General features: G+C 33.2%; 1 protein-coding gene across 1 annotated transcript in view; it reads right to left on the bottom strand.

The window, feature by feature from the left end:
* The window catches only part of Syt7 (Synaptotagmin 7), a 476147-nt gene that overhangs the window by 180504 nt on the left and 270420 nt on the right, over positions 1-25223 (bottom strand). The window contains exon 4 of the mRNA XM_035359362.2: positions 19490-19631. Coding sequence (XP_035215253.1) covers positions 19490-19631 — 142 coding nt within the window. The remainder of the gene's footprint in view (positions 1-19489; positions 19632-25223) is intronic.

Below are 25223 nucleotides of genomic sequence, written 5' to 3'. Positions count from 1 at the left end.
AACGTTAACGATCAAGCTAATGTAATGCTAATACAGATGTGGAAGCGTTATTTGAGATCCAAAAATTACAATCTACTACTTCTCGATGTATAGAAATACTTGGAAAGTTATAATTAAATCTTTCGTGAATAGCGAAAGGACAGATTCCATAATTGGTTTTAAATATGCCTTTCTATAAATTTCATCTGCAAAGCAAACTCTGTTACATTCAGTTTCAAAAGTTTTAAATTTATTTTTTGTAGTTTCGCACTTCACTGAAATTTATAACTAACGAAACTTACAAACATAAAAATTTGCAGCTGTTTACAAGCACATGCGCAAGGAATCATATTTGTATTGACTTTCAATTATGATTATGAATATGCGAACTATTCTGTCTGATTAGATACGTATATGAACTACGAAGGTTTAACAAAAAACAATACACTAATACTTCATTTTTAAGAGCTACATTTGGATCTCCGATAAATTACTCCTATAACGGATATTGTAATGGAGTAACTCTAATAAATTACTCCATTACAATATCCATATTGGACTCATTCGAACTTACATCCTTAAATCAGAATATACTCTAAAATGGACGTACTCTGCTTTACAATCGCATTTATTCTCGAGAAAAAGAAAACATTCCTGTTAGGTTTTGGGTATCATTACAATATATTCTGTGAACATTTCTTTGAGTGAAAACATAAATTTTTATTTGCTTTGAAAACGAAATTTAGAAAACAAAATCGTCGAAGCTGTTCCTATAACCGCACACTGTCAACAAAAGTTCAGGAAGAAAAATATTTAAAAATATAAAAGAATGCTACTTCTTTTATGCACTCAAGTGCTTTTCTCGGCGTAAGAAGGTTTTTTTTCTGTTGAAATGTACATAGGAAGAAGAAACCAGAAACGTGTCTCTATTGAAAGTGCAAAAGTGGCTAAAATCCTTTACCATTAATGTTTGCCAACGCAAAAAGGGTGCTGAAAATTTATATGCGGGAGATTATTATTTTTCGACGGAATAGAAACCTCTGAATAAAAAGGAATTCCAGTTCACTTAAGGGCAATAATCGTTCCGTATTAAATGTAAAATTTTGGAATAGGTGATGCAGATAATATAATGGATAAAATTTAACATACTATACTATGGATATTTATGAAGAGTAATATCTAGTTAAGATTTATGTTATGCTTGATGAAGCACTTATCCTAATAAATCCGGAATGTCAAGCTTAACGAAACATTTTAATTATTACCTAAGTTAATTGAATAATGCATTTTAGAATTATCGTTTATAATTCTGTATTTGAAAGCACTCGAATATGAATAAAGCTTAATTCATAATAACGGAGAATTTGAATAGTTGAGAGGGTTGCTTGTGAAGTTTGAATCATTCATGATATATTATTCTGCTCGAATTCGAAACCAGCACGTGATTAGTACATTTATGTCCTAGTAATGCATTCCACTGGCCCTTTCAAGAACTAATTCCGCTTATATATTGACTGCCGGTGGCTTATATTTTAATGAGAAGCGTAATTACCAAGTTAGGAATTGAACATGCCAATTAAGTATAACAGTTTCATAGTTTTACTGCCTTTAAATAAATTCTGTTTAGCTGAAATTTTCAGTTTTCTAGGAGGTATATAAAACTCAGAACAAATACTAAGCAAAATGAGCCATTTATAACCAGAGTTTGCGCAATATCTAACATAATTACACGTGACATAAATTAAATAAAGTTGATAAAATCAGTGTTCTCCGCTGCATATTAAAAGTATGTTTGCGTTATAATATATACCTGAAAAGTCTTGCAAGTTCATCAAAACAATATTTTCAGACAAATAAGAAACGTTCAACTTTTGAAAAGTGGAATATTTTCGTAAATATATTCTAACCATATCACATAATATTTTCAGGTTGATAGCTCATTCTGATTATGAAGAAATAAGGATATTCTTAAACTATGATTCTATTGTGAACCGAAATTAACTTCCCTCTCTCACATGTTTACAAATCAAATTAAAAGGAACAACGAACTCTGATTTCAATAATGCATTTACCACTCAGTTCAAATTTGTAAGGAACGAACGTGTTTTATTTTAATAGCAAATATTAATAGTTTCGCTAATTTTAATCTAATTTTATTCAAATTAAATTAGATTGCAAAAATTATCCCCATATGGCATCACTGTTGGACATCAAAACGAATTATTCTAGCAACTGTTTAACAATGTCCAAATTTTTTATATAATTAAGAAGCAATTTAGTTAGACTGGAGTAATCTTTTCACGCCTCAGCGCTTTACGTGTCAATCAGCATCACATAATTGCCACACATATTACTGTGGTAATTTTACATTTTAAAGTAAGTTAAAGACCTTCTGTAAACTTGTCTTCATACTTCATACCTGTAAAACTAGTTTCGGTGCACACATAGTGTATATACAGTAAAGCTAATAAAAAATGTCTGAAAACATTACTAATGGTCTTTACTTACTTCATGCCTATAAACCTAGTTACACTGCACATACAGTGTTTGTACAGTAAAGCTAATAAAAATGTCATCAGAAAAGACTATCAATGGTCTTTATTTTGCTGTTACTAAAATTTGTTGTTAGCAGCAAATGAAATACATTTTTTAACCAATTAAACAGTAAAGCTTTTGCTGATGTTACGATAATACAGTTTACGATGCAAAAATTCATAGCGTAAAATTAATTTCCAGCTTTATGATCATGTTTCACCGCGTGTGCTTAATTAGCGATTTCCCTAGTTAAGTATCATTTAAAATATACTATACAAGATACGCTTATAAAAATTAAATTGAAATTTACTTGTTCTTTGAAACTGTTGATGGAAAGAGTTATAAATATTTTTTCACAATCAGATACCTAGCAATTTTCAATCATATCAATTGTTTTCTGTAATATTCTGATGACTTGAGCTGATTTAAGCTGGAGAAAGATTATTATTAATTAATTATGTTTCTAGTTAGATTATTGGATTTTATAGCAATTAGTTTATAAAAAAGCACGTGAGGGCTACCATTTCAAGAGAAGAATAAATTCTCGTAAGACATTTTTACGTTAACTTTCTCGCATTTACATGACACTTGAATATGTATGTGTGTGCGTATAATAATGCAATATATATATAAAATAATACATATGAAAGATTGAAATAAATATCGTAAGAATGATAATAATCGTAATATGAGAGATTGAAATAATTAATCGTAATAAATTACCTAATCCTTACCCAAAAGCTGGAAAGTAATAAAATAATAATTTATTTACTAATGGAATTACTAAGTATATTACCTCCTTTGAAGAAGGTAGTAGAATTTTAGTTGAATGAAGCAACATATAATTATACTCGGAGATAATATACACAATAATCCATTAGTAAATAAAATACTATCTATATATATAAATCCCCAGGCAATCACTTTGCGGAGATTTAAACCTGGGCGAAACTACGGCTGGTAAGAAGTCTTACCTAGTCAGCCGCTGATGGCTGCATCAAGTATTATATTATAGTTAGCGTTGGGATAAGATTCAGTTTTAGAAAGGATTTTTAGAGATAAATTGGGTAGACAAAAGAATGAAAAGGTGGAAGCTTGCTATTCAGTGTGAGAAGACAATTTAAATTCTATGAGAAAATAATTTCAGAGATAGCAGAGATGGAAAGGCAACGAGTTTTGATGGAAGAAAGTTACTTATTCTTATAACTCTCATAGTAAATATGATCCAAACTATGCTTTCTGGAATAAATTTATAACTTGTTGGGAGAATTCCGAACTGTTCTTCTCTGAAAAATTAAATTTTATTTCAATACTAAGTTTTTAAAAAAATGGACAGACAAAAATAAAAGAATAACACTGTCTTTTCTTCTTTTTATTGCGCCCATCTGAGTCCCCCCTAAGAATGAATGAATTTAGGCAACCTATTTACTAAAGTAGTTTTATATATGCCTGGCTGTATGGTTATTTTGATATAAATGGGTTTAGAATAATTAAATTCTAAATATTGCTCTTTCCACTTTTAAATTTCGTTTCTTCCCATTCATTGGTAAATATTAAATTGTAATTTTCTTCGCATCAATGTGATCATAGAAAATGAGTGCTTTGGTTGCATTTGATTAATTAATTTTCTACGAAATGTAATAAATAGAACCTGGAGAAACGAACGAGAAGAAAGATCCTAAATTGAAATGTCATTTGAGTAGATGTAATGACTGTATACAACATTGAAGAATTTAATTTAAGCTTGGCATGTAGAGACATTAGGTATTTTTGGAAGCAGGCATTATGAAAAATTAGCAACGTCATCGCTGGGAATCGAATCGCGGACCTCTCAATTCCGCGCTGAGCGTGCAGACCACTACACCACGAAGGCTCGTTAAGAAGGCGGGAGAAATACCTTATAGGCTATCTAATTTCTCGTCTTTAAATTTATGAGGGAAAACATTAAGGCTTGTTTAAAAGAAAGAAACGAAAATTTGAGTTTAATAAATAGTAATTTCTTTCTATAATAAGGTACAGAATTCTGTAATAATATTTATTTTGAGATTCCACGAAGGAGCTTTTCCTTTCCGTTTTTTTCCTTAATGTCAACATGATGTTATTTCTATCAGTTTATTACTGTATTTAATGTAATACTCTGCTTCCAGCACCCCAGTATTTCTTACTGACCTAATTTGTATTTGTTCGTACCAGTCTTGATGGCTTTCCACCTTCCGTGCTTGTTCTTCGTATTCAGAACTCACTATTGTATAAATTACGTTTTCCTAAAATTAAACTCTTTTTAATCATATTAAAATCATTATTAATTTCTTTTTAATTATTTTTTACACTATTTCGAATTTTTTAACTTATAAAGATGTAGGGCGTGAAGCCCAGACACCCTGGGTCTTAAACACCGTTATACCCAAAGTCTCTGTAAATGTAAAGTTTTACCGATAAATATATGTATTTATCTGACTAATTCTTAATAAACAAAAACATAGTAAACGACGTCATCCTAGAATCTTAACGATGATTTCCCTTCATATGAATGCAGTGAATGTATACAAATGTTTGGAGGTCTAAATACTCATGAACTTGTGTTAGATCTCAGAATTAGCGTATACTGATCAGCTTGCTATTCAGAATTCTCCCTTTTAAGTGCAGAAACCCAGTACGATTTTCAACACATCATCAATTATAGCAGGGCTGTCCAACTGGTGGCCCGCGGTCTTTATACGGCCCGCCAAACAATTTTTACTGCCCGCGAGTACATTTTACTATAAATAAATTTATGTTACTAAATTATTATTATTAATATTAAATTTTTTTTACTATGTGAAAATTTAAATCTAATTTGAATTTAAAATAGGTACTATTTAGTTTGCGTAACTTCACTTAACCTGGCTGAATACAGCAGCAATCCGTTTAAAGACTGATGATGGTTGGCTCAACGTTGGTGGCACATATTATATTTGTGGTTGGTTGTATTTTATCTATGTTTGGCGCACGTGATGCGCATACTACCCTGCGCTATTTAGTTGATTCATGCGATCGTGCGAGTGCAGTCTTGTCTAGAATTTGTTTAGGGGTGACTGTGTTATAATATTATTAAGTTAATTCCATATTTATTTATTAATTAAAATAATTATTTAATATGAGTGCTACTAATCAAAGAAAAGTAGACTTCGAAAATCGAGAATTTTAAGATCGATGAGAGATAGATTATTTATTTATTCTGAACAAGAATGGAAACCCACAGTGTTTGGAATGTTTACATATCATAGCTGTGTGTAAATAATACAACTTGAAGTGCCATTATCTTTCCATGCATGAAATAAAAAGTATCATTCGTACACGCGCGACATGAAAATACCACTAGTGAAAAAAATGAAAAAGCAGCTGGATCATCAAACGATTTATTTTAATCAAGAACCAAAATTTCAAGAAGCATCTGTAGCTGCATCGTTTGAAATTTGTTTAGAAATAGCAAAGGCAAAGAAGCCATTTTTGGATGGAGAATTCATTAAAAAATGTGCCATGAAAGTGGCTCAAGCATTTAATGACAACGAAATGGTAAGAGAATTTCAAACAGTATCACTTTCTCACCAGACTGTAAGTCGACGTGTAAACGAGATTATCATGCATGTGACTAATAAATTAGAAAACATAATCAATAGTTGCTGCTATTTTTCGGTAGCATTGGATGAAAGCACAGACATTTTCAATGCAAGTCAAAAGCTTATCTTTATAAGAACTGTAAATGAAAACTATAATTATTCAGAAGAACTTTTAAAATTACAATCATTACACGGAACAACAAAAGGTGAAGATATTTATAAGCAATTAAAATGTTCAGTAGATCAGTATTGCGGATTTGACAAGTGCACTGATAGTGTAACCGACTGTGCTAGAGCTATGACGGGTAAAAATAATATTGGGCTCGCGGGACTTTTTCAAAAGGAAGGAATAATAGATATGTTACACTGTATTATCCATCAAGAGGCATTATGTGGTTTATCCCTACAACTAAAAGACGTAATGAACAAGGTTTGTAAAATTACTAATTTAATTCGCGGCGGAAATTGTTTTCTTAAACACTGAAATTTAAAACATTTTTGGATGAATTGGAAACTGAGTATGGAGATCTGCTTTTACATAGTAACGTTCGTTGGTTAAGTGCTGGAAAGTGCTTGAGGAGATTCTTTACACTTCGAAAAGAAGTTCATCTTTTTCTCACAGAAATTGCCGTCGATGAAAATTTAACAGCAAATTTAGTTCATAAAAATTTTATTTAATCACTTGCTTTCCTAACCGACATTACAAATTCTTTAAGTAGTTTGAACAAATCCTTGCAAGGACAAGATCAAAATGTGTGTTGCCTTTATAAATATGTTACTTGATTTAGAAACAAATTAAAATTGTTAAGGTTTAATTTGGAGCAAAATAATTTATTTCATCTTGAATCTTGCAAAGAGATTTATAACGAAATGAAGGAATGTAATATAGAAGCGAATTTTAAAATATTTCGACCAAAATTGGATATAATTACAGATTTCAATGAAAGATTTTTCTCAATTTGATGATCTTAAACCGTTTATTAATTTATTTTGCAATCCAATTAATATTGATATCAACTCCGTTGATCTTAAATATCAAATAGAATTATGCGACCTGCAGGCTGACCCATTTTTTTACATCTCGTGGAGTAACTGGAATAGAAATATTCAAATTTCTAGAAAAATAGAAATATCCAAAAGTGAGAGATTTTGAACTTCAAATTGTATCAATTGTTCGGAAGTACATATATCTGTGAGCGTGCATACTCCGATATGAAATATATAAATTCGCAATACAATATAGAAACAGTTTGAAAGATTCCACTCTTGAAGATATATGTTCTTATTAATATATTACGAATATTTTAAAGTTTTCTTTTTAGTATAAATGAAATATTTTTTTAATTAACATAAACTGGCTTTTCATTTATCAACCTTTTTCGCCCCCGAAATATTTGTTGAAGGAAATATGGCTCGTGGACTATGATAAGTTGGACAGCGCTGAATTATAGCATTGAGAAATATCAAGTGAAGGCTCAATTACATAATCGAAGATTATACGCCTAAAACGAGGAAAAATCTCGGAGATTACTGAATAAAACCTGTGTATGTCAAAAAGGCGGAATAACCCGAGAAACAACTAATAATCTGCATACAGAAAGTACGAAACATCCCATTTTTCTTTATTAACATATTCAAACAAAGTTGTCCCTAAAATGCATAGCTATTGACTAATGATACTCTACTATTCCATCTGTTTGACAAGATATGACACGGCATAATAGTAGTAGTTCACAATTTCAGTATGGTGATCAATGATGCTGTACTTCCTACCTCTAAATTGTGCAAGTACGTATCATTAGAAATTAAACTTGAGTTAATATCATTAATATTTTGACTAAACTCGTGTTTTACGTATTTTTTTTTTCATGTAACCCAGAATTAAACTTTGGCTCCGAAATATGCTAAATTTTGAAATTACTCCTCTTCTTAAGGATGTTATTCTAAATCACGTTAGAACTGTTCGTTGAAAGTTTAAGAATATATACCTAGAACATATAAATACAGATGTATTATTAATGAATGTATAACATTAAACCTAAGTTTAAAATAGCTAAAAGTGTATTAAACTTCTGTAAGGATCTTAAGTTTTACTAACGTTTATTTTATTTTAAATCTTTACTATCACTTCTTATTTTCTACTTCCGGCCAGAATTATAAGCGTGAAGGAGTTTATGCAAAGTTGTCTGGCGAACGCCAAGTATTTAAGTGTGGCCTTTTTGCCAAGCAGAAGAGAGGAAGCCGTGAGTTCGAAGCAGGCCGCTTACCTTAGAAGTTACGCAGTTGCTACTTTGCCTTCCAGGCCAGAGGTTTTAATCCTCTTGATAAATTAAACGTATTGTAGTGTTCACAGTCTCTGTGCTACATACGCTTTCTGTTATTATAAGGCCAATCTTATTCTAAAGTTAAATTAGAGTTTAGTTTTATTTTGATATCTTTTAAGTTAGACCCCGAGTGGAGGGTCATTGTATTCCGAAGTACGGAAGTCATTGTATATAAAGAAAAAAATAAAGGGTTTTGTATACCCTTCGTCTGTATCCTGTCTACTTACTACAATTAGTGAACATAGCTTTAGTAAGCTCTCTGTTCTAGTCAGGTCATTGTATGTTTCCGAAGAAGGTTAGAAGAAACATTGAACCTGATAGTGGCGCCCGACGAAGAATAACCATGGCCGAGTTTCAAGAAGAACCTGTGCTGCCTGCAGAAACAGCTCAGAATCCAGAAATGCCAGCTGCCGCCCTGGAAGGATTTGGGTATATTGTCCAGACCATGCGCGCTTCGATGAAACCAGAAGCAACGTTTAATAGAAACTCACAGGTAACCAGTTTTTTGGAAAAATTGGATGACCACTTCATGCTCTACCCCGTGCACGAGTTTCAAAAAGTTACCTTAGCTACCAGCGCTTTGAGGGGCCAAGCGCTTAACTGGTTCAAATGTATCGGCAGAAGTCTCTTGGGTCAAGCAGGAAGTCCCACCTATACCTACGAAAATTTCAAGACTGCCCTACTAAAAGCCTTCCCTGTTGTAAGGGATCGTGCGAAATTAGAAACAGAACTTTTCAGTATATATCAACAAAGAATGGAAAACATCTCGAGTTTTATTTTAAGAAAAATTCACGTTTTCAAGCTCTTGTATGGAAACCGTCCGGATCCTGAAATAATTCAAGTGATTTTGCCGAGGTTACTACCCCAAGTGCAAGACTTTATTGAATTGAGAAATCCGACTACACTGGAAAAATTATTTGAGCTAGCAATCCAGTTTGAAAGTAGAAGAACGGCGGACGTCGAAAGAAGACGCCAATATCAACAGCGAAACCAATTTGGTACGCCAAGACTACAGCAAACTCAAGCACATGGCTACGGAGAAAAAGCGAATCAGTGGGCAAGGAAACCCGAGCATTCAAAAACAGCCGGCGAACGTCGACAGTGCAATAGCAACCCAGGAAAAAAGTCTCAAGGCCAGTGGAGAAAGAAGGAAAGCACCGAAAGGAAAAATAATTTAAACTAAAACGGATTTCTGCTGACGAGAGGGTGCGGAAATCCGAAGGCCACGAAAACCCCTCTTCCTACAAGTTAAATACAGTAATGGTGAAAAATTTAACTCTTCCGAAGATTGAAGTCTTGGTAAATAATATCCCGGCCACCGCACTCCTGGATACCGGCGCGCAGTGTTCCTGTGTGGCAGAAGTCTTTTTTAGAAAGTATTTTCGCAAATACCGCATATATAATGCGGATAATACAACAGTATTAGCGGCGCAAGGAGAACAATGTAAGTGCGTAGGTAAAGTACCTTTGTACATCCGTATCAAGGACGAACAAGTAAAGGTGATGTTTTTTATAGTAAAGAATTTGCAAGCACACTTAATACTAGGAATAGACTTTCTTTCAGACGCACAAGCCTACACTGGATTTTAATGAAGCGTCTCTTAAGCTGACGATGAAACCAGTGCGTGTAGAAAAGGTTGAACCGCCAAGGTTAAATCTCGACCACCTGCCTAATGACGAGCAAGATAGAATCCGACAAGTGGTAAGTGAATTTGCTTCCTTATTTAGTGATATTCCAGGATTTATCCAGGTTACTAACCATAGTATTGACACCGGAGATGCATTGCCGGTTCGTCAAAAACCATACCGGTATGATAAGAATAAAGAAAAAATTATAGAATGGCATATTACCGATATGCTACGTAAAAAGATCGTAACGCCTATCTCAAGTAGTTATGCTAGTCCGGTGGTTTTATGTAAGAAAAATAATGATTATCCTTTGGAGCATCCAAAAAGGTGGAGATTCGCTATTGATTACCGTAAATTAAATTCCATAACGAAATATCCGGTATATCCGTTACCGATTATAGAAGAAATTTTAAGGAACATAAAATCAACCAAATTTATGACAACTTTAGACTTAACGAATGGTTATTTTCAAATAGGGATCCGGCCTGAGGACGTGCCTAAGACTGCTTTTATAACCAAGTCTGGCACTTATGCATTTTTGCGAATGCCGTTTGGCCTTTCAGGCGCCCCAGCAACATTTCAGCGATGCATGGACATTGTGTTAAGACCTGTTCTCGGAAAATCCACATTTATCTATTTAGACGATATCATTATTACTAGTGATAATCTAGACCAACATGTACAGGATTTAAGACAGGTGTTTTCTTTATTAAATGAGGCCGGTCTAAAAGTTAATGTCGAAAAATGCAAATTTGCAGCCCCTGAATTAAAATATTTAGGTTACAAAATATCGCAAAAAGGGATCGAGACAGATGAATCAAAAATAATCGCTGTACAAAAGTATCCGACTCCAAACACGGCAAAGAAGCTCTCTTCTTTTCTAGGACTTTGTTCATATTATAGGCCCTTTATAAAAGATTTTGCGGCTATCGCTGAGCCATTGTTAAAATTAAAAAGGAAAAAGGCAAGATTCTCGTAGACGGCCGAAGCCAATAGTGCTTTCGAAAAATTAAAACAAGCATTAACGCAAGCCCCTGTGTTGAAATTTCCTGAAAAGGATGAAAATTTAGAAATTTCAGCGGATGCTTCGGATTATGCGGTAGGAGCGGTACTTTCGCAAAATCAGCAGCCAGTAGCATTTTTTAGCCGAACTTTAAATCAAACACAAAGAAACTATTCCGCGACCGAGAGAGAGGCACTTGCAGTCCTGTTAGCAGTGCAAAAGTTCCGAGTCTATTTTGGAAAGGCGCCGATAACAGTATATTCTGATCATGCGGCGGTAACTAGATTGTACTCTGGAAAAAATTTATCCCCAAGGTTAATAAGATGGGCACTCAAGCTGCAAGAATATAATCTGGTAATCAAGCATACCCCCGGAAAGGAAAATATCGTAGCAGATGCCCTGTCACGAATTAAATTAGACGAACAGGGTAATACCGTAAAAGTTGCAATGCTGACAGCGTGTACAATAAATTCCCGAGAAACTGTAATAACCGAACTGGGTAAGGATCCTGAGTTTGGAAGTATTTATGAGTATTTGAAGGATCCTGAAAATTTTAGCCACCAAGATATTGTGGCGATAAGAAATAGGGCGGCCCATTACGAACTAATAGATGGTCTATTATTTTATACAAAAACTACGAATTCCAACAACGAATTTCGACCTGTTATCCCAGCTAGTCTTAGATTAAATATCCTGCAAGAGCTCCATGACAGCCCTTTAGCTTCTCATGCTGGTATTCGAAAAACTACTCAACGCGTACGCGAGGCAGTCTACTTTCCTGAACTGCAAAAGTTAACAAGGGCGTATGTCCAGTCCTGCCCAACATGTCAAGCCGTTAATTATATTAATTTCCGCCCGGCCGGGTTTCTAAATAGTATTAAATCCGAATTTCCAAATGAAATAATCGGCATCGATTTATTGGGCCCTTTCCCAAAAAGTCAGTTAAACAAAAGTCGCTATCTCCTTGTTATAGTTGATCATTTTAGTAAATGGATCGAAATTGTTCCCTTAAAACGAGCCTCCGCGAAATTAGTTACCGATTCTATTTTAAATAAATATATTTTAAAATACGGGGCGCCCCTAAAAGTTATATCGGATAATGGTCCTCAATTTGTAAGTAATATATTTGAAGACATGTGCCAAAAACTGGGCATACGTCATTTAAAAATGGTCCCGTATCGGCCGCAATCAAATATAGCGGAACGGGTCAACAGAAATATAGTGAAAATTATCCGTAGTTATGTTAAAAATTTTCATAAAAGCTGGGATAACTATGTCAATGAATTTGCTTTCGCCCTTAGGACCGCAAAACATGATACAACGGGCAAAACTCCTGCTGAGTTATTTCTAGGCAGAAAGGTTATAACACCGTTAGATAAACTATTTTATGTGCAACAAAGAGCCCCAGAATTTAAAATGGGTGATATAGAAAAAGTAATAAAAGAAGCAAAAAAGAATACGGAAGTAGCACAAAGAAAACAAAAATTGTATTATGACTTGAAACGACGGGGAGTAACTTATAAAGTAGGGGATGAAGTACTAAAAATTAAGCATTCACTTTCTTCAGCACCAGAAGATAAAACTGCCAAATTTTTTCCACGCTTTGAAGGACCATATGTTATAGAAAGAATAACTCACGCTGTTGTAGTGTTAAAGGCAAGAAATGGTGAAACCTGTTCCGCAAACATTGACCAGATAAAACCATTCTATGACCGTAATAAAATGCAAATCTTTTCAGATCTTTTGCAGGATCCGGTACGGCAGACACCGCAGGTACAAGTTCCAGAGGTGGGAAAACGACAAGTACAAGGGCAAGCCAATGAGAGGCAGAAGCAAGTGAAAAGAAAATTGCCCCGCGGAAAAATTGAAGGTACAAAGAAAAAGAAGCCGTTCCACCGTCCAAAAAACAGAGTTCACGAACACCCCCAGAATGAAGAAGGGAGAAGGACGACGTATGTGGAAAAGACCGGGAGAAAGGACGGCAACTATAACCCGGCTGTGAAACGGAAGATTGACTCATCCGACAGAACTCTCCGCAGCAAAAGTCGCCGAACTGCGGAAGGGCCATCAGCGGCGGAGGAAAAAGTACAAGAAAAATTTGAACGGCCAACAACGAGGTCCAAGCAGAATCACGACAGAAGTTTCCCGGTTCCACCAAGACCAGCTGCCTTCAAACGGCCAAGACCACAAGCAGAGGACAGAAGGAAGATGTTCAAGGGTGGCCGTAGTGGTGAAAAACGGAAGCTTCCAGAGGAAAGCACTGAAGGGCGAGCCCGTACAAGAAGGAGGATCAACCAAGCTACGGTCTGCAGCACCTTTAAAGACTGGGCCCAGAAAAGGATGTCTGAATATTACAAAGATAAGTAAAATTTTATGTTACTTTACAAACTTAAGTTAATCTTTCATTCTTACTGCAAGTGGCAGATTTCAAGAAGTTTTACCTCATGCGAGGTCTACCTTTATCGCCAAAAGGGCGAGAAATGAGTTGTGACCGATTTTCTTATTATGTTTTTCAATTACTCGCGCGTAAAACTAAAGTTGATGTATAATAGCGTTGTATAAAGACTTAAATATTGTAAAAAGTTATTGTATAAATTTTATTTAAAACATTCTAACAAGAAAGAAGTTTTAGTCTGAAAGACTTTTTGAAATGTAGTATTATTTCAATGTAGAAAGAATTGGCACTTGCTTTGAAAAGAATAGAAGTTAACAATGTACTACTAATGTATGTTTTCAAATGTGTAAAATTAACGGCATCTTGATATGTTCTTGTATACATGTGAACTGTTATTTTGAATGTTTAGAAATAACGTGATATGGTAAAAGTGAAAGTAATGTTAAAAAATTTGTTATTCGTGTGACTGTAAAGATTAAATCATGGTGAATATGTGTTAAAGGTTGAATGATGTAGTTAGGCTCTCTGACGCTACACTTTAGAGTTAGCCACTTTCAGAATAGTACCTCAGGGTCTAGAGTTGAAATTAGGGTGTGTTAAGAGGTCTCGTATGTTGAATTTTAACACGTTAGTGTTTTGATTGTAGGAGGAAGTGTTGAACACATAGACAGAAACACATTCGTGTTTGGTGTTTTTACAACACATGTCAGAGAGCACGGGGAGAGATAATTAAAATAGTCATGAATGAAATAAGAATGTTAAGAAAAGTATATTCTATATGTTATTTGCAATGTCATTCTGTAACATTTCATTAAACTAGTTTTCCTTCCAGATCTCTGGAAGGAACCAGAATTGAATAAAGCTCCTGTTTTGATGCAGTACAGATGAAAAAGAAAAAAGATTGTTGTATATTCCGGGAGCTGCTATTGTAACAAATTTCTTTCTTTTAAAATTTTCTAGTTTCTAGCTAAGTTATGATTGTAAAAGTTTGGCCTCGCGTTAGTTTCTAGAGCTAAAAGTTTTCAACAAGGTCGTTTTAGACCTCAGTTTCAAACTAATTAACTATGGCGGGAAGTATGTAAGGATCTTAAGTTTTACTAACGTTTATTTTATTTTAAATCTTTACTATCACTTCTTATTTTCTACTTCCGGCCAGAATTATAAGCGTGAAGGAGTTTATGCAAAGTTGTCTGGCGAACGCCAAGTATTTAAGTGTGGCCTTTTTGCCAAGCAGAAGAGAGGAAGCCGTGAGTTCGAAGCAGGCCGCTTACCTTAGAAGTTACGCAGTTGCTACTTTGCCTTCCAGGCCAGAGGTTTTAATCCTCTTGATAAATTAAACGTATTGTAGTGTTCACAGTCTCTGTGCTACATACGCTTTCTGTTATTATAAGGCCAATCTTATTCTAAAGTTAAATTAGAGTTTAGTTTTATTTTGATATCTTTTAAGTTAGACCCCGAGTGGAGGGTCATTGTATTCCGAAGTACGGAAGTCATTGTATATAAAGAAAAAAATAAAGGGTTTTGTATACCCTTCGTCTGTATCCTGTCTACTTACTACAATTAATGAACATAGCTTTAGTAAGCTCTCTGTTCTAGTCAGGTCATTGTATGTTTCCGAAGAAGGTTAGAAGAAACATTGAACCTGATACTACTTCTTATAATCTCAACATATTTAGTAATTTTGCCGATCATTTAATATTAAACCGTGCACAGGTTTAAACTTTCATTTAATTAGCAATTTTTTTTTATTAAACGTTTTTATGTTTCACTTGAATCTCTATTTTTATGAGCTCTTCAAGATGAACACTGAAAAGAATAATAATGCTGGTTTCTTTATTCCGGAAAATGAATGTTTTCGTATAAAGCAATTAAGCTGAAGACCCGTGCTATAACCATCAAGCTAAAACCATTGCTAGATTAAAAGTTCAATATTATCTAGAACACAAGCAGCTTTTTTTTTTAAACTTGTGGTTTCCCACATAATCAGCGATGCACCCACAACTTGAACTTCGTTTCGTGACAAAGAACTGAATCCTCTGTAAGTGCTACAGATCAGATTCCAAGGACAATTATGGGCGTTCTTCTTTCTCTGTAAATAAATCTTTTATTGCACATATGTTTAAAATTGGTAATGCCTACAAATTATCTGTATGGAATCAAGAAACTGTTCTGTCAGAATATAAAAACATATGATAAGTTAAATTTCAAAGAGATTCTCGATACTTCTAAAATTTTCAATTAAGTTATTATACAAAACACCTGCTCAGAGGTCTCATATAATGTGATATTAAACAATTAGCAACTGATTAATTTATCTAAATCTCTCGGGCTTCAGTTTAATCCCTGATAGTTCGACTGCTTTTGCCTCGGTTCTTCCTTATTTTTCCAGAACCCCTTTTGTTCCACATGTCAGATGATGTAATTGCCAAGTCATTACTAGACCTAAACGGTTTCCTCTTCACGGTGCAGAGTCACCGCCTGCGGCAGAGTGCTGGTAAAGTGTTATGGGTAACAATGGTAAGTCAGATAAGAATTTTATAATCGGTAAAGCTCTGAAAACTACCATATATCAGTGTTTAAAAAATATGATTTAATATTATCCAAATATAAATAGTTTAATTATGTATATTTGAAATGAGCGTATTAATGCATGGGTGCAATATTGTAAGCATGTGCATTTTATAAATAGAATATTGTGCAGCGTATTGTGAATAATGTATTGTATAGCACACTGTGTATAGTACCTTGGTAAAATGTGTAAGTACTCGTAGCATGCAGAGCTATGCTTTGAGCCGCAGGAAGCATAGTAACTATAACTGTAGTACTACAACTTAATGCATTCAAGAGCACAGAATGTAAATATTATAGTAGTAATTATTATAGTAGTTATATGTATGTAAATATTATTGCATTCTGTAAATTTTAGTCTAATGAGTGATTTATATATAGCAGTGTGTTAACGTGCATATTACGAAATGTATAGTGCATGGTAAATACGGTATTTAATGTATCTAGCACATGTAATTTTTTAACTGCAATTAATTTAATCCTGTAATTTTTCCCTCGATGTGTATTTCTAACAGTGTTTTTATAAGCTTTTTGTATTAAGAATTATGTTGTATATAACAAAGAGTTACTACCGCTGCCTATATTATTTAATCAAGAGTAATGTTCAATGTAATATGCAGCCAATACACACAGTGCATTAAGTGTAGAAATGAGTTTTGTAAGGTGTCCTAAATATAGTGCAGTGTTCAATGTAATATGTATTATAAAAATTTTAGTGTATTGAGTGTTTCATATATAGCAGTATGTTAAGGTGCAAAGTAACCAGTAGAATGTTTAATTACAAAGTTATTTTTTGGTATGTTTTAAGAATACAGCAAAATTTATGCCAGAGTTAACTTTTAACATGTTATTTAATCAAAAGTAATATGGGCTGTACTGTGTCCTTAAATCTGTATTTAGTATATAATAAGTACAGCACAAAGTAAACAAAGAGGATTTCTGTGTGCAAAATGTGTAATTTGTTTGTAATGTGCAATTTTGCTCTTTATTTAAGAGCTCCTAATTTATTTATCTGTTGTATCAAGTTATTTATTTAAGTCTGTCTTATATAACGAAGTTATGTGTTATATAATCCAGTTATGTCTTATTTAAACAATTACATTGTTCAGAATCTATGTTGAATTGTCAGGAATAATGTTCAGCGTAATATGTTGCAAAGAATATATAGTGTATTAAGTGTAGCATTGAGTTGTAAATGTGCCTTAGTACAGTGCAATGATCAACGCAATGCATATTATGAAATGTATATTGTAGCGAGTATGTGTAGCAATGTGTTAACATGCGATGTAGCCAGGAAAATGTTTAATTTCGCATGCAGAAAAATCTATATTTTGCCCTTGTATGGCCATGTATTTTGCCCTTGTATTGTTTTCGGAGTGTAGCTTCAGATAGTTGCGGGATACGGACGATACCCGACTAGTCTATGTAAGACGTCCGGGTGTCCGGACCTGCTCTCACCTGTCACCTATATCAGTGTCACCATTCGTCAAATATCACCGTATAAGGAAACTACAGAGTTCAGGTGCTAACAAATTATCGGTCTGCGCGAATGAGGCTTTTCGAACGGCTACATTGCTGTTTGTACAGGGCATAAATGCATTACAGAAAAAAAGACCGAAAAAAAAAATAATCCGAATAGAATGAAAATCCTTTTTGTCCCAGTTGTACTTCATTGATGGTTATGTTTTCCTGATTTTATTTGAATTTATTAGAAAGTTCAGGCAACATAATTCAGCGGTTATCAGTTTGGAGTACTAGTTTCGAAGGTTTGTTTACAGAAATTAGTGCTGCAAATTTATAAAAATGTTTTTATTTCGATTTGATTCCTTTACAATTTTCTTGTTTGTAGACGCTTGTTGCTTCTATACCGCAATTTTGAGCAGTATCTTCAAAACCAAAATATCAACTGATGATTTGCAAGTAAGGTTCAATAAACTGATCGATCTGTAAAATAAGTCTCAGTGATCATCTGTATAAAACACTATGAGAGAACCTTTTGCGCTCGTCGTAGAATATTAATGCGAGACAATATTTATACATAACAAATCTGATGTGTGGGCCACATGACGTGTACGTAATATTAAATTATACGAATTATTTCCTGTAATTCATTTAATTTTATTTTCTCGAATTTCATTAGATATATATTTCTCATTCAATTAAATCAGTTCTAATTTCGCGATAAGGCAAAAATGCAAGAAACCTCAAAATAGTTTTATTTAAATTGAAAAATATAGAATATAAAACTAAACGAACAAACAATTTAACAACTTTGACAATTAAAATTAGAGTTTCTACGCAAAAACAAACAATTCGGCCAGCGGACAAGAAGGTAGAATTTTCGCCGCACAAAACTGAAAGTTTACTTTTGGTCTCACTAGGCAAAAAGACACTGATAAAGTAGAAACTGACTTAATTTGTTTTGGACGCTAAGTTAATATGTGAGATAATTTAATAACTTAAATGTTAATTCCAGAATGGATTAAGCATGAGTTAATTCGTAATAATAAAAGAAGACGTTATCGTTGTTGTTGCGAAGCATAGTTTCTTTAGATTGGCAACAAATCCACTATTCATCTAAGTTTCAAATGTAGGCAAATATGGCTGTATTGGTAAACAAAAATTAGGCTTAGCCACACTTAAACAACTTTTAAATTGTTGATAATTCTACAAATATTACATGCAGGCCAATTAAAGGCATAAAAAGCTTAATCGGAAGATAAGAACAACATAGATCATACATTTTTGAAGCAAAAAACTCACAATTTACGACCATATAAGAATAAATAAACTGAGGTCACGGAGCCGAGTAACAGAGTGGGTACACACACACATATATATATATATATATATTTATTTATTCGCTTTTGGTGGGGTCGATTGCCACTAAATAGTGGAGTACGTTCTGTTCGTTTTTGAATTATGCGAGATACATACATACATACGTACGGGCGGACGGACGCCACGAAAGAAATCTCTTCAGAACCCATTTTAAATCAGTTTTATAATTTTTTTAGGGTAAAGGAGTCTTTTATTCTGCTCATACGTACAGATGTCATGGAAAAAATACCGTTCAATTGCATTCGATAGCGGTCTAAATGGATATCTTCTTTGATATATGGTATCCGGAATTTTTCGTGATTACAATACTTCGTTCAAGGAAGTAAATACGTTGCATAATTAACTTTTATGTTCATTCAGAATTGCAAAACCTCGTTTAATCGGCGCTTGAATTACCGAGAAGATTCTCTTGCATTAGAATGGTCACTTTGAAACAAATAAACATATTAATTCAGAAGTCAAACAACAAAAATCAGCGTTAATTTACAAAATTTTCACTGTGAAAATTTTGTAAATTAACGCTGATTTTTGTTGTTTGACTTCTGAATTAGTATTTATTCGGCGTGTTATTGTGTCTTAATTAAATAAACATATTATTTATACAACATAATTTTACCGATTATGTCTTTGGCTGGTAGATCTCTTCCCTGGATAATCCTCAGCACTAAGGTCGAGGCATAAAAGTCATATTCAAGGCTAAACTGAATCTGGCCTGCAGGCTCAAGAGGCTCCGAGGTATCCACCTCATCGTAATCGTCCTGAAAAGAAACAAACAGAAAATACGTTAGTTTATTTTTCGATTACAGACAAAGAAATCATTATTTGAAGTTCAGATTTTGAGCTTGAAGGTTCAGTTGCCCCTCGCTCCCTATTTTTAACTTCACCAATTTTCTTGTTCTTTGTGTTACATGTTTGATCAGATAGCCTGGCTCAGTAAAAGTAGGCGGCCAGTGTAACTCTGATTAAAAATCCGGTTATAACCACGTGCAGTGCTGATAAGGACCACGTGTTTCTGAGACTCCTTCCCCTTTATTTTTCTTCTTTCTAGGTATTTCTTTCTCCTGATGAGGAGGGACCTTTAGCTGCCCTCGAAATCGATTGAGTGTTTCAATATACTTACGCTAAATACAAGGTTGTTTTTACGATTTTGATTGTCACATTAGCGTGTTTCTCTTCTATTCTAGTCTAATGAAATTATTGTTGTAAGTGAATTGCCTTTTTTCGTACACTCTGAATAGCTCTCCGCTAATAATTTCTCATTCTACTTTGTAAATTTATTTAATCAATAATCGTTTAAGTGACAAATACTTTAACAGGTAAGAAAGAGAGGTATAGCTATCTGTTTCTGATCTGATAAGAAAAAAATGCTCTTCCCACGGAAAAGCGTGTGCAAATTGATTAATGAATCACAAGAAAAAAAAATCATTTTTGTCACATCTCAAAAAAAGAAATGAATAATAACCCTAATTTTCACGAACAATATTAAAATTTAATTCTAAATATTACTAGGCAAGTACTAAATTTATTTTTCATCATATTTTAGTTTCGTCGTACGATAAAAAAATCATCTTAGCTTAACAGTTCAAAAAATTAGCTTAAGAGTTATCGTTTAGACTTCTTCCTTCAGTTACACATCTCCATCTACACTACATATTTTTATTAGCAATAGTCCAGATAATCGCAGGATACTATTTCGTTGAACAGTAAACCAGTTAAATTTTTCTTTCCTATCGAAATATTATTTATTTATTAGAAAAAGATCTTGTCTTAATTTTTACATATGGTATCAAATGCAGATTTGCGTAAGCTATGTTCATCGCATGTATCATTTGGTTACATTTATTCTTATATTTTGAAAATTAACTCACCTTCATTACAAAACTGCTTACGGATGAATTTGAATACCGAAAATTTCCTCGGCACCACAAAATTTTAACGAAGATAAGTGAAAGAATATATGAATTTTCGTTCTTTAGAAAATATGAAAAACGAAGAGAATTTCATCACTTATCTGACGTAGCCAACGTCCAGTGAGAATACATTAATTTTCACTAAGAAATGTATCAAAAGCAGGAGTGCAATAGCTGTTTTAAAGAATAACCCAAATCTTGCAAAAACTTAAAGGTTGCAACCCTACCTATCTCGACTAAAGAACTTCGGCAGCTGTTTTACTGGAACAACTCGATAGCGATAAACAAATTACTCTTTGAAAGACGAATCTTCAGCACAGACTTAAGCTCAGGATAATGAAAATCTGTTCACTACTTTTTTTTTTTTTTCCTGAACAGCAAAATTTCCATCATAGCATTAGAGTTTCATCTGACAACCCAATCAAAGAAAATGAATGGAATTAGAAACCACATTTAAAATCTTAAGTTCAGTATTTTACGGTTATCAGATGATATCCAAAGACATGCTTATCTTGTGTTCTACTTCTTTAAGAATTAGGTGTTACAGCTGCATTGCATAGACTTTATTAGAACATAGAAATGTGGGGGATGAAAATAAAAAGAAAAGATACGAGTTTTCCGATCTTCTAACATGGATGGAATTCTAAACCATCAGTAATTTTAAAGATTAGTAATTTTTCAGCTGAACACTTATTGAAATTCTAAAAACACGATTATAAAAAAAGTGAAATCTTACATATCCATGTAGTTGCTTATGTGATTTTCATATACATGGAATTCGCTGTATTCGGATACAATAACATTAATTGCATAGGATATTGGTGATTTTTAAATTTTATTTATTACATAATATAAAATAACAATGTTTATTTTCTACACAATTGATAAGCATCTGATGCATTCGGAAGTTGAAACAGTTACGTTTATTGATCGCTGTATAAAAATACACGGATCATGTTTGTGTAAAATAATACTCATTTGCCAAGAACGAAATCAATTTTGGGTGAGTTATGATGATAATTGCTTCATGAAATAATATGTACATAGATATATGTTCTTGACCTCAGTCGCAGAAAATAATATGTTGACTTACAAATTCATTTGCTAACTATCGTTAAATGAATTATGCAATGATTCGTTCATTGACCTTTTCTTAGCGACGCTATTTTTAGAAATATTTTATTGGACCATTTTAAATAGAACATCGGTATTTCTATATATACATATCGGTATTTCTATATATACATATCGGTATTTCTATATATACATATCGGTATTTTTATAGGACGTCTTCTATAATACTAGACATCATTTTATAACAGCAGTGCATTTAAAATAATATTTCTTAACTTAATTCTCAAGATGCAGCGCACTGTTTACAAGCCATGGCTTGTAAACAGTGCGCTGCATAAAATTTTTGAAATACCTTTGCACAATTGATGCTCTGTGTTTAGTTTTTGACATTGTACACATATTCAATATTAATCAAATGCTTTTATACTATGTTTTCTGAAGATTATGTCAATATTCAAAATGATGTAAAAACAAATAAATGCGAAACGTTCTCTGATTATACTTTAAAACAAGAATTACGTTTAACAATCGCTCATTTTCAAGATTCAATACATTTATTATAGTATAAGAAACGAAACGCTGGAAAAGCTTTGTGACGCGTTACAGTTCCCGAAAATTGATACAAGAAATATATCCATTCTGCAGAGAATCGGACTTTGTACAAAATTACATAAGTTCCGGAGTTTTAGCTTATGACCTATCTTCAATATCAGCATTATATATCTGTCTTAACATAATTCTGAACTTTGCTTCACATTGTTACGTATATGGGTTTGATTTCTAAAATCTAATTATCGTCTTAAAATAACAATTCCTGACATAACACTGCATTTAACGAGTGTTCCACATCAGAAACTGCATTATTATGATAAAAATCTACATGACAATATTGCGTCTAATCTTTCAACAGACCATTGCATATTTTGCAAAAGACCGACATGGAATTTTGAAATTTTCAGTATTAAAATGTACGGTTTTACTTAGAAGGGAAATTTTTAATTGGCTTGTAAACAATGCGCTGCATATACATCAAAACATAGACATACATTTATTTTAAATAATTTATGCTTCTTTGACATAATGCATATAGAGTACTTCTTTCTAGAGGTGCATATCTTGCGATAATTTAACATGTGTATGCATTTTACATGAATAACGACAGCATTAAAAACTGACATAAATCAGACTAAAGTGTGGTTTCTTTTCTGCTTAGTGGAATATTTTGATTAATTACATGTAATGATTGCCAACATTTGAGTATACGTATGTGAATTGTATACGTATTTTGTATACGTATGTGAATGTGCAACATTTTTTAAGCTATTCAGATGACGTTGGGTTTCATTAAATTTGAAATAAAAAACATTCCTAGAACTGTAAAATGATAAATAATAAAGGTAATTATTTTAGTCTGGAATTTAAAACTAAGAAGCTTAGATTGATGTAAATTTAAAAGAAAAATTTATGAATTTAAAAGAAGATTAGAAAGGGTATTTGAAATGTTTCATTTTCTAGTTAAAATCTAACTTAAATCTGAAGTTAAACTTTGTACTACTGTCCCACGACTCTTTTCAATCGCTATAATAAAAGATTTTGTTTTATTATTTACTTCTGAACCGGATAATATGAAAATATTTCAGACTTGTATAAATAAATGCATATATTATCTTGCTTCATATTTTTAATACTAATAATAAAATAAAGATTCGTGTGGATTTTCTGCATTAATACAAATAAGAAAATAATAAACTATAATAAAGAATGCCTTCGAATGTTCTTTAGTTGGTACTAAATAGTGACACTTTCTTTACAAATTTTCCAAATTAATTTTAAATCTATTTAGCAGAGTGCCTTCTAAGAAGCGCTTTTTTTTTTGCGACTTAAGAAGAACTCTTTCTAAAAGTGATTAAAAGTCCATTTTCTCGCATACGTCTCAAATATCGGAAAAAAAAAAACTTTCTTTGCGGGATACCATAAAACACTGGCTAATCGACCTCATTCTGTAACGGGATAGCATGGGAGTGTAAGCCCTGACCGGTCACCTTGTCAATGACATTAAAAACGAATTGTGAGATCTAATCGGCTATCTACTTGGCAAAAGGCCACGTGGTCCGGCGCCTGACTACGACAATATCTACTCTCCCAGTCACCTTCCCGCTTTCCTCTAAGCTGTGGAAATCTTTTTCCCTTTTACTCTAAAGTTGGTCTCGGAGAAACGTACACTTCGGCTGTTTCTGTTATACTGCAATTTAGTTCACGCTTGTTTGCACCAATTCTTTTTATTTTCTTTCATTTACGTCCTTTTCTATCGTAGACGGAACATCACAAAAGAAAATGTAGTTAAAAAAAAACGATCTTGAATGCGGAAATGAAACTATCTCAGATAATAATGCCGATCCAAGAAAATATTTATTTTTACTTCCTACTTCTATGTTTAACATGGATAAAACGGTTCAATTTCCGGGATCCACCGTAAATAAAAGAAGACAGCTAGTAGGGGAAGATCACGAGGAAATTATTGTTTCCTATTAGCGCTAGTTTTCCAATAAAGATTTTCTCATCCGTCCTCCCACTGCGAAGATTTAAATATTCGCTTTATTTACGATTTGATGATTTCCAGGTACCTGATTTGTAAACCACCGTCGTTTTCGTTAAAAATTATTTTTAAACTTATAAAGTGCATTTTGGTCAATAATAACTTAGACATAATCGTCAGTAGATAGAACATATCGGTTTTAATTCTTAGAGTCTTGGCAATATATTCTTATTTATTTTCCCAAATATGCTTAACTTGCTTACAAAGAGCTATTGACGAACATAGAAAGTAACTGCTGCATTTGAACCACTTTTTTGCGTGACATCTGCATGTATGAGCAGAGAAAAGAGTCGTGTTTAAAATGGATTCAGAAGGATTTTTTTTTGGGGACATCGTACTTACGTACTTCGCATAATTGAAAAACGATTAGATATAGAACGATGGAATTTTGTATTTAGGATTGTTATAACATCTAGTTGTGCACTTCCCTTTTTTGTTGTAATTGGCCGCACCAAACCAATATATATATATATATATGTAATGTTCAAGAAAAAGTGTAAGTGGTGCTTATTTTTTTACATTTGAACTTTTATTAGTACAGCGAATTAAGTCAGTTGGTGCACGAAATGCAGCGTTTTTTCACAGTAAAGCCAAGGTTAACTTTAATTTTTTTTTTAAGAAAGAAAGACAGCCACATCAGTAGAACTCTTAAGACTGCCCCTCCTGACCAGTCGATCTGCAATCTCGTTACCATAAATATCTATGTGTGATGGTACCCACGTGTAGAAAATCTTATTATGGGTACTCAACCGGCCAATTGTTGAACAATA

The sequence above is a fragment of the Stegodyphus dumicola genome, chromosome 6 (genome assembly GCF_044657685.1).
Source record: "Stegodyphus dumicola isolate Sdum_Otavi_A_Nest chromosome 6, ASM4465768v1".
Classification (NCBI taxonomy): Eukaryota; Metazoa; Arthropoda; class Arachnida; order Araneae; family Eresidae; genus Stegodyphus; species Stegodyphus dumicola.
The sequence above is the reverse complement of the archived record's forward strand: the minus strand, read 5'-3'. Positions and strand labels throughout refer to the sequence as shown.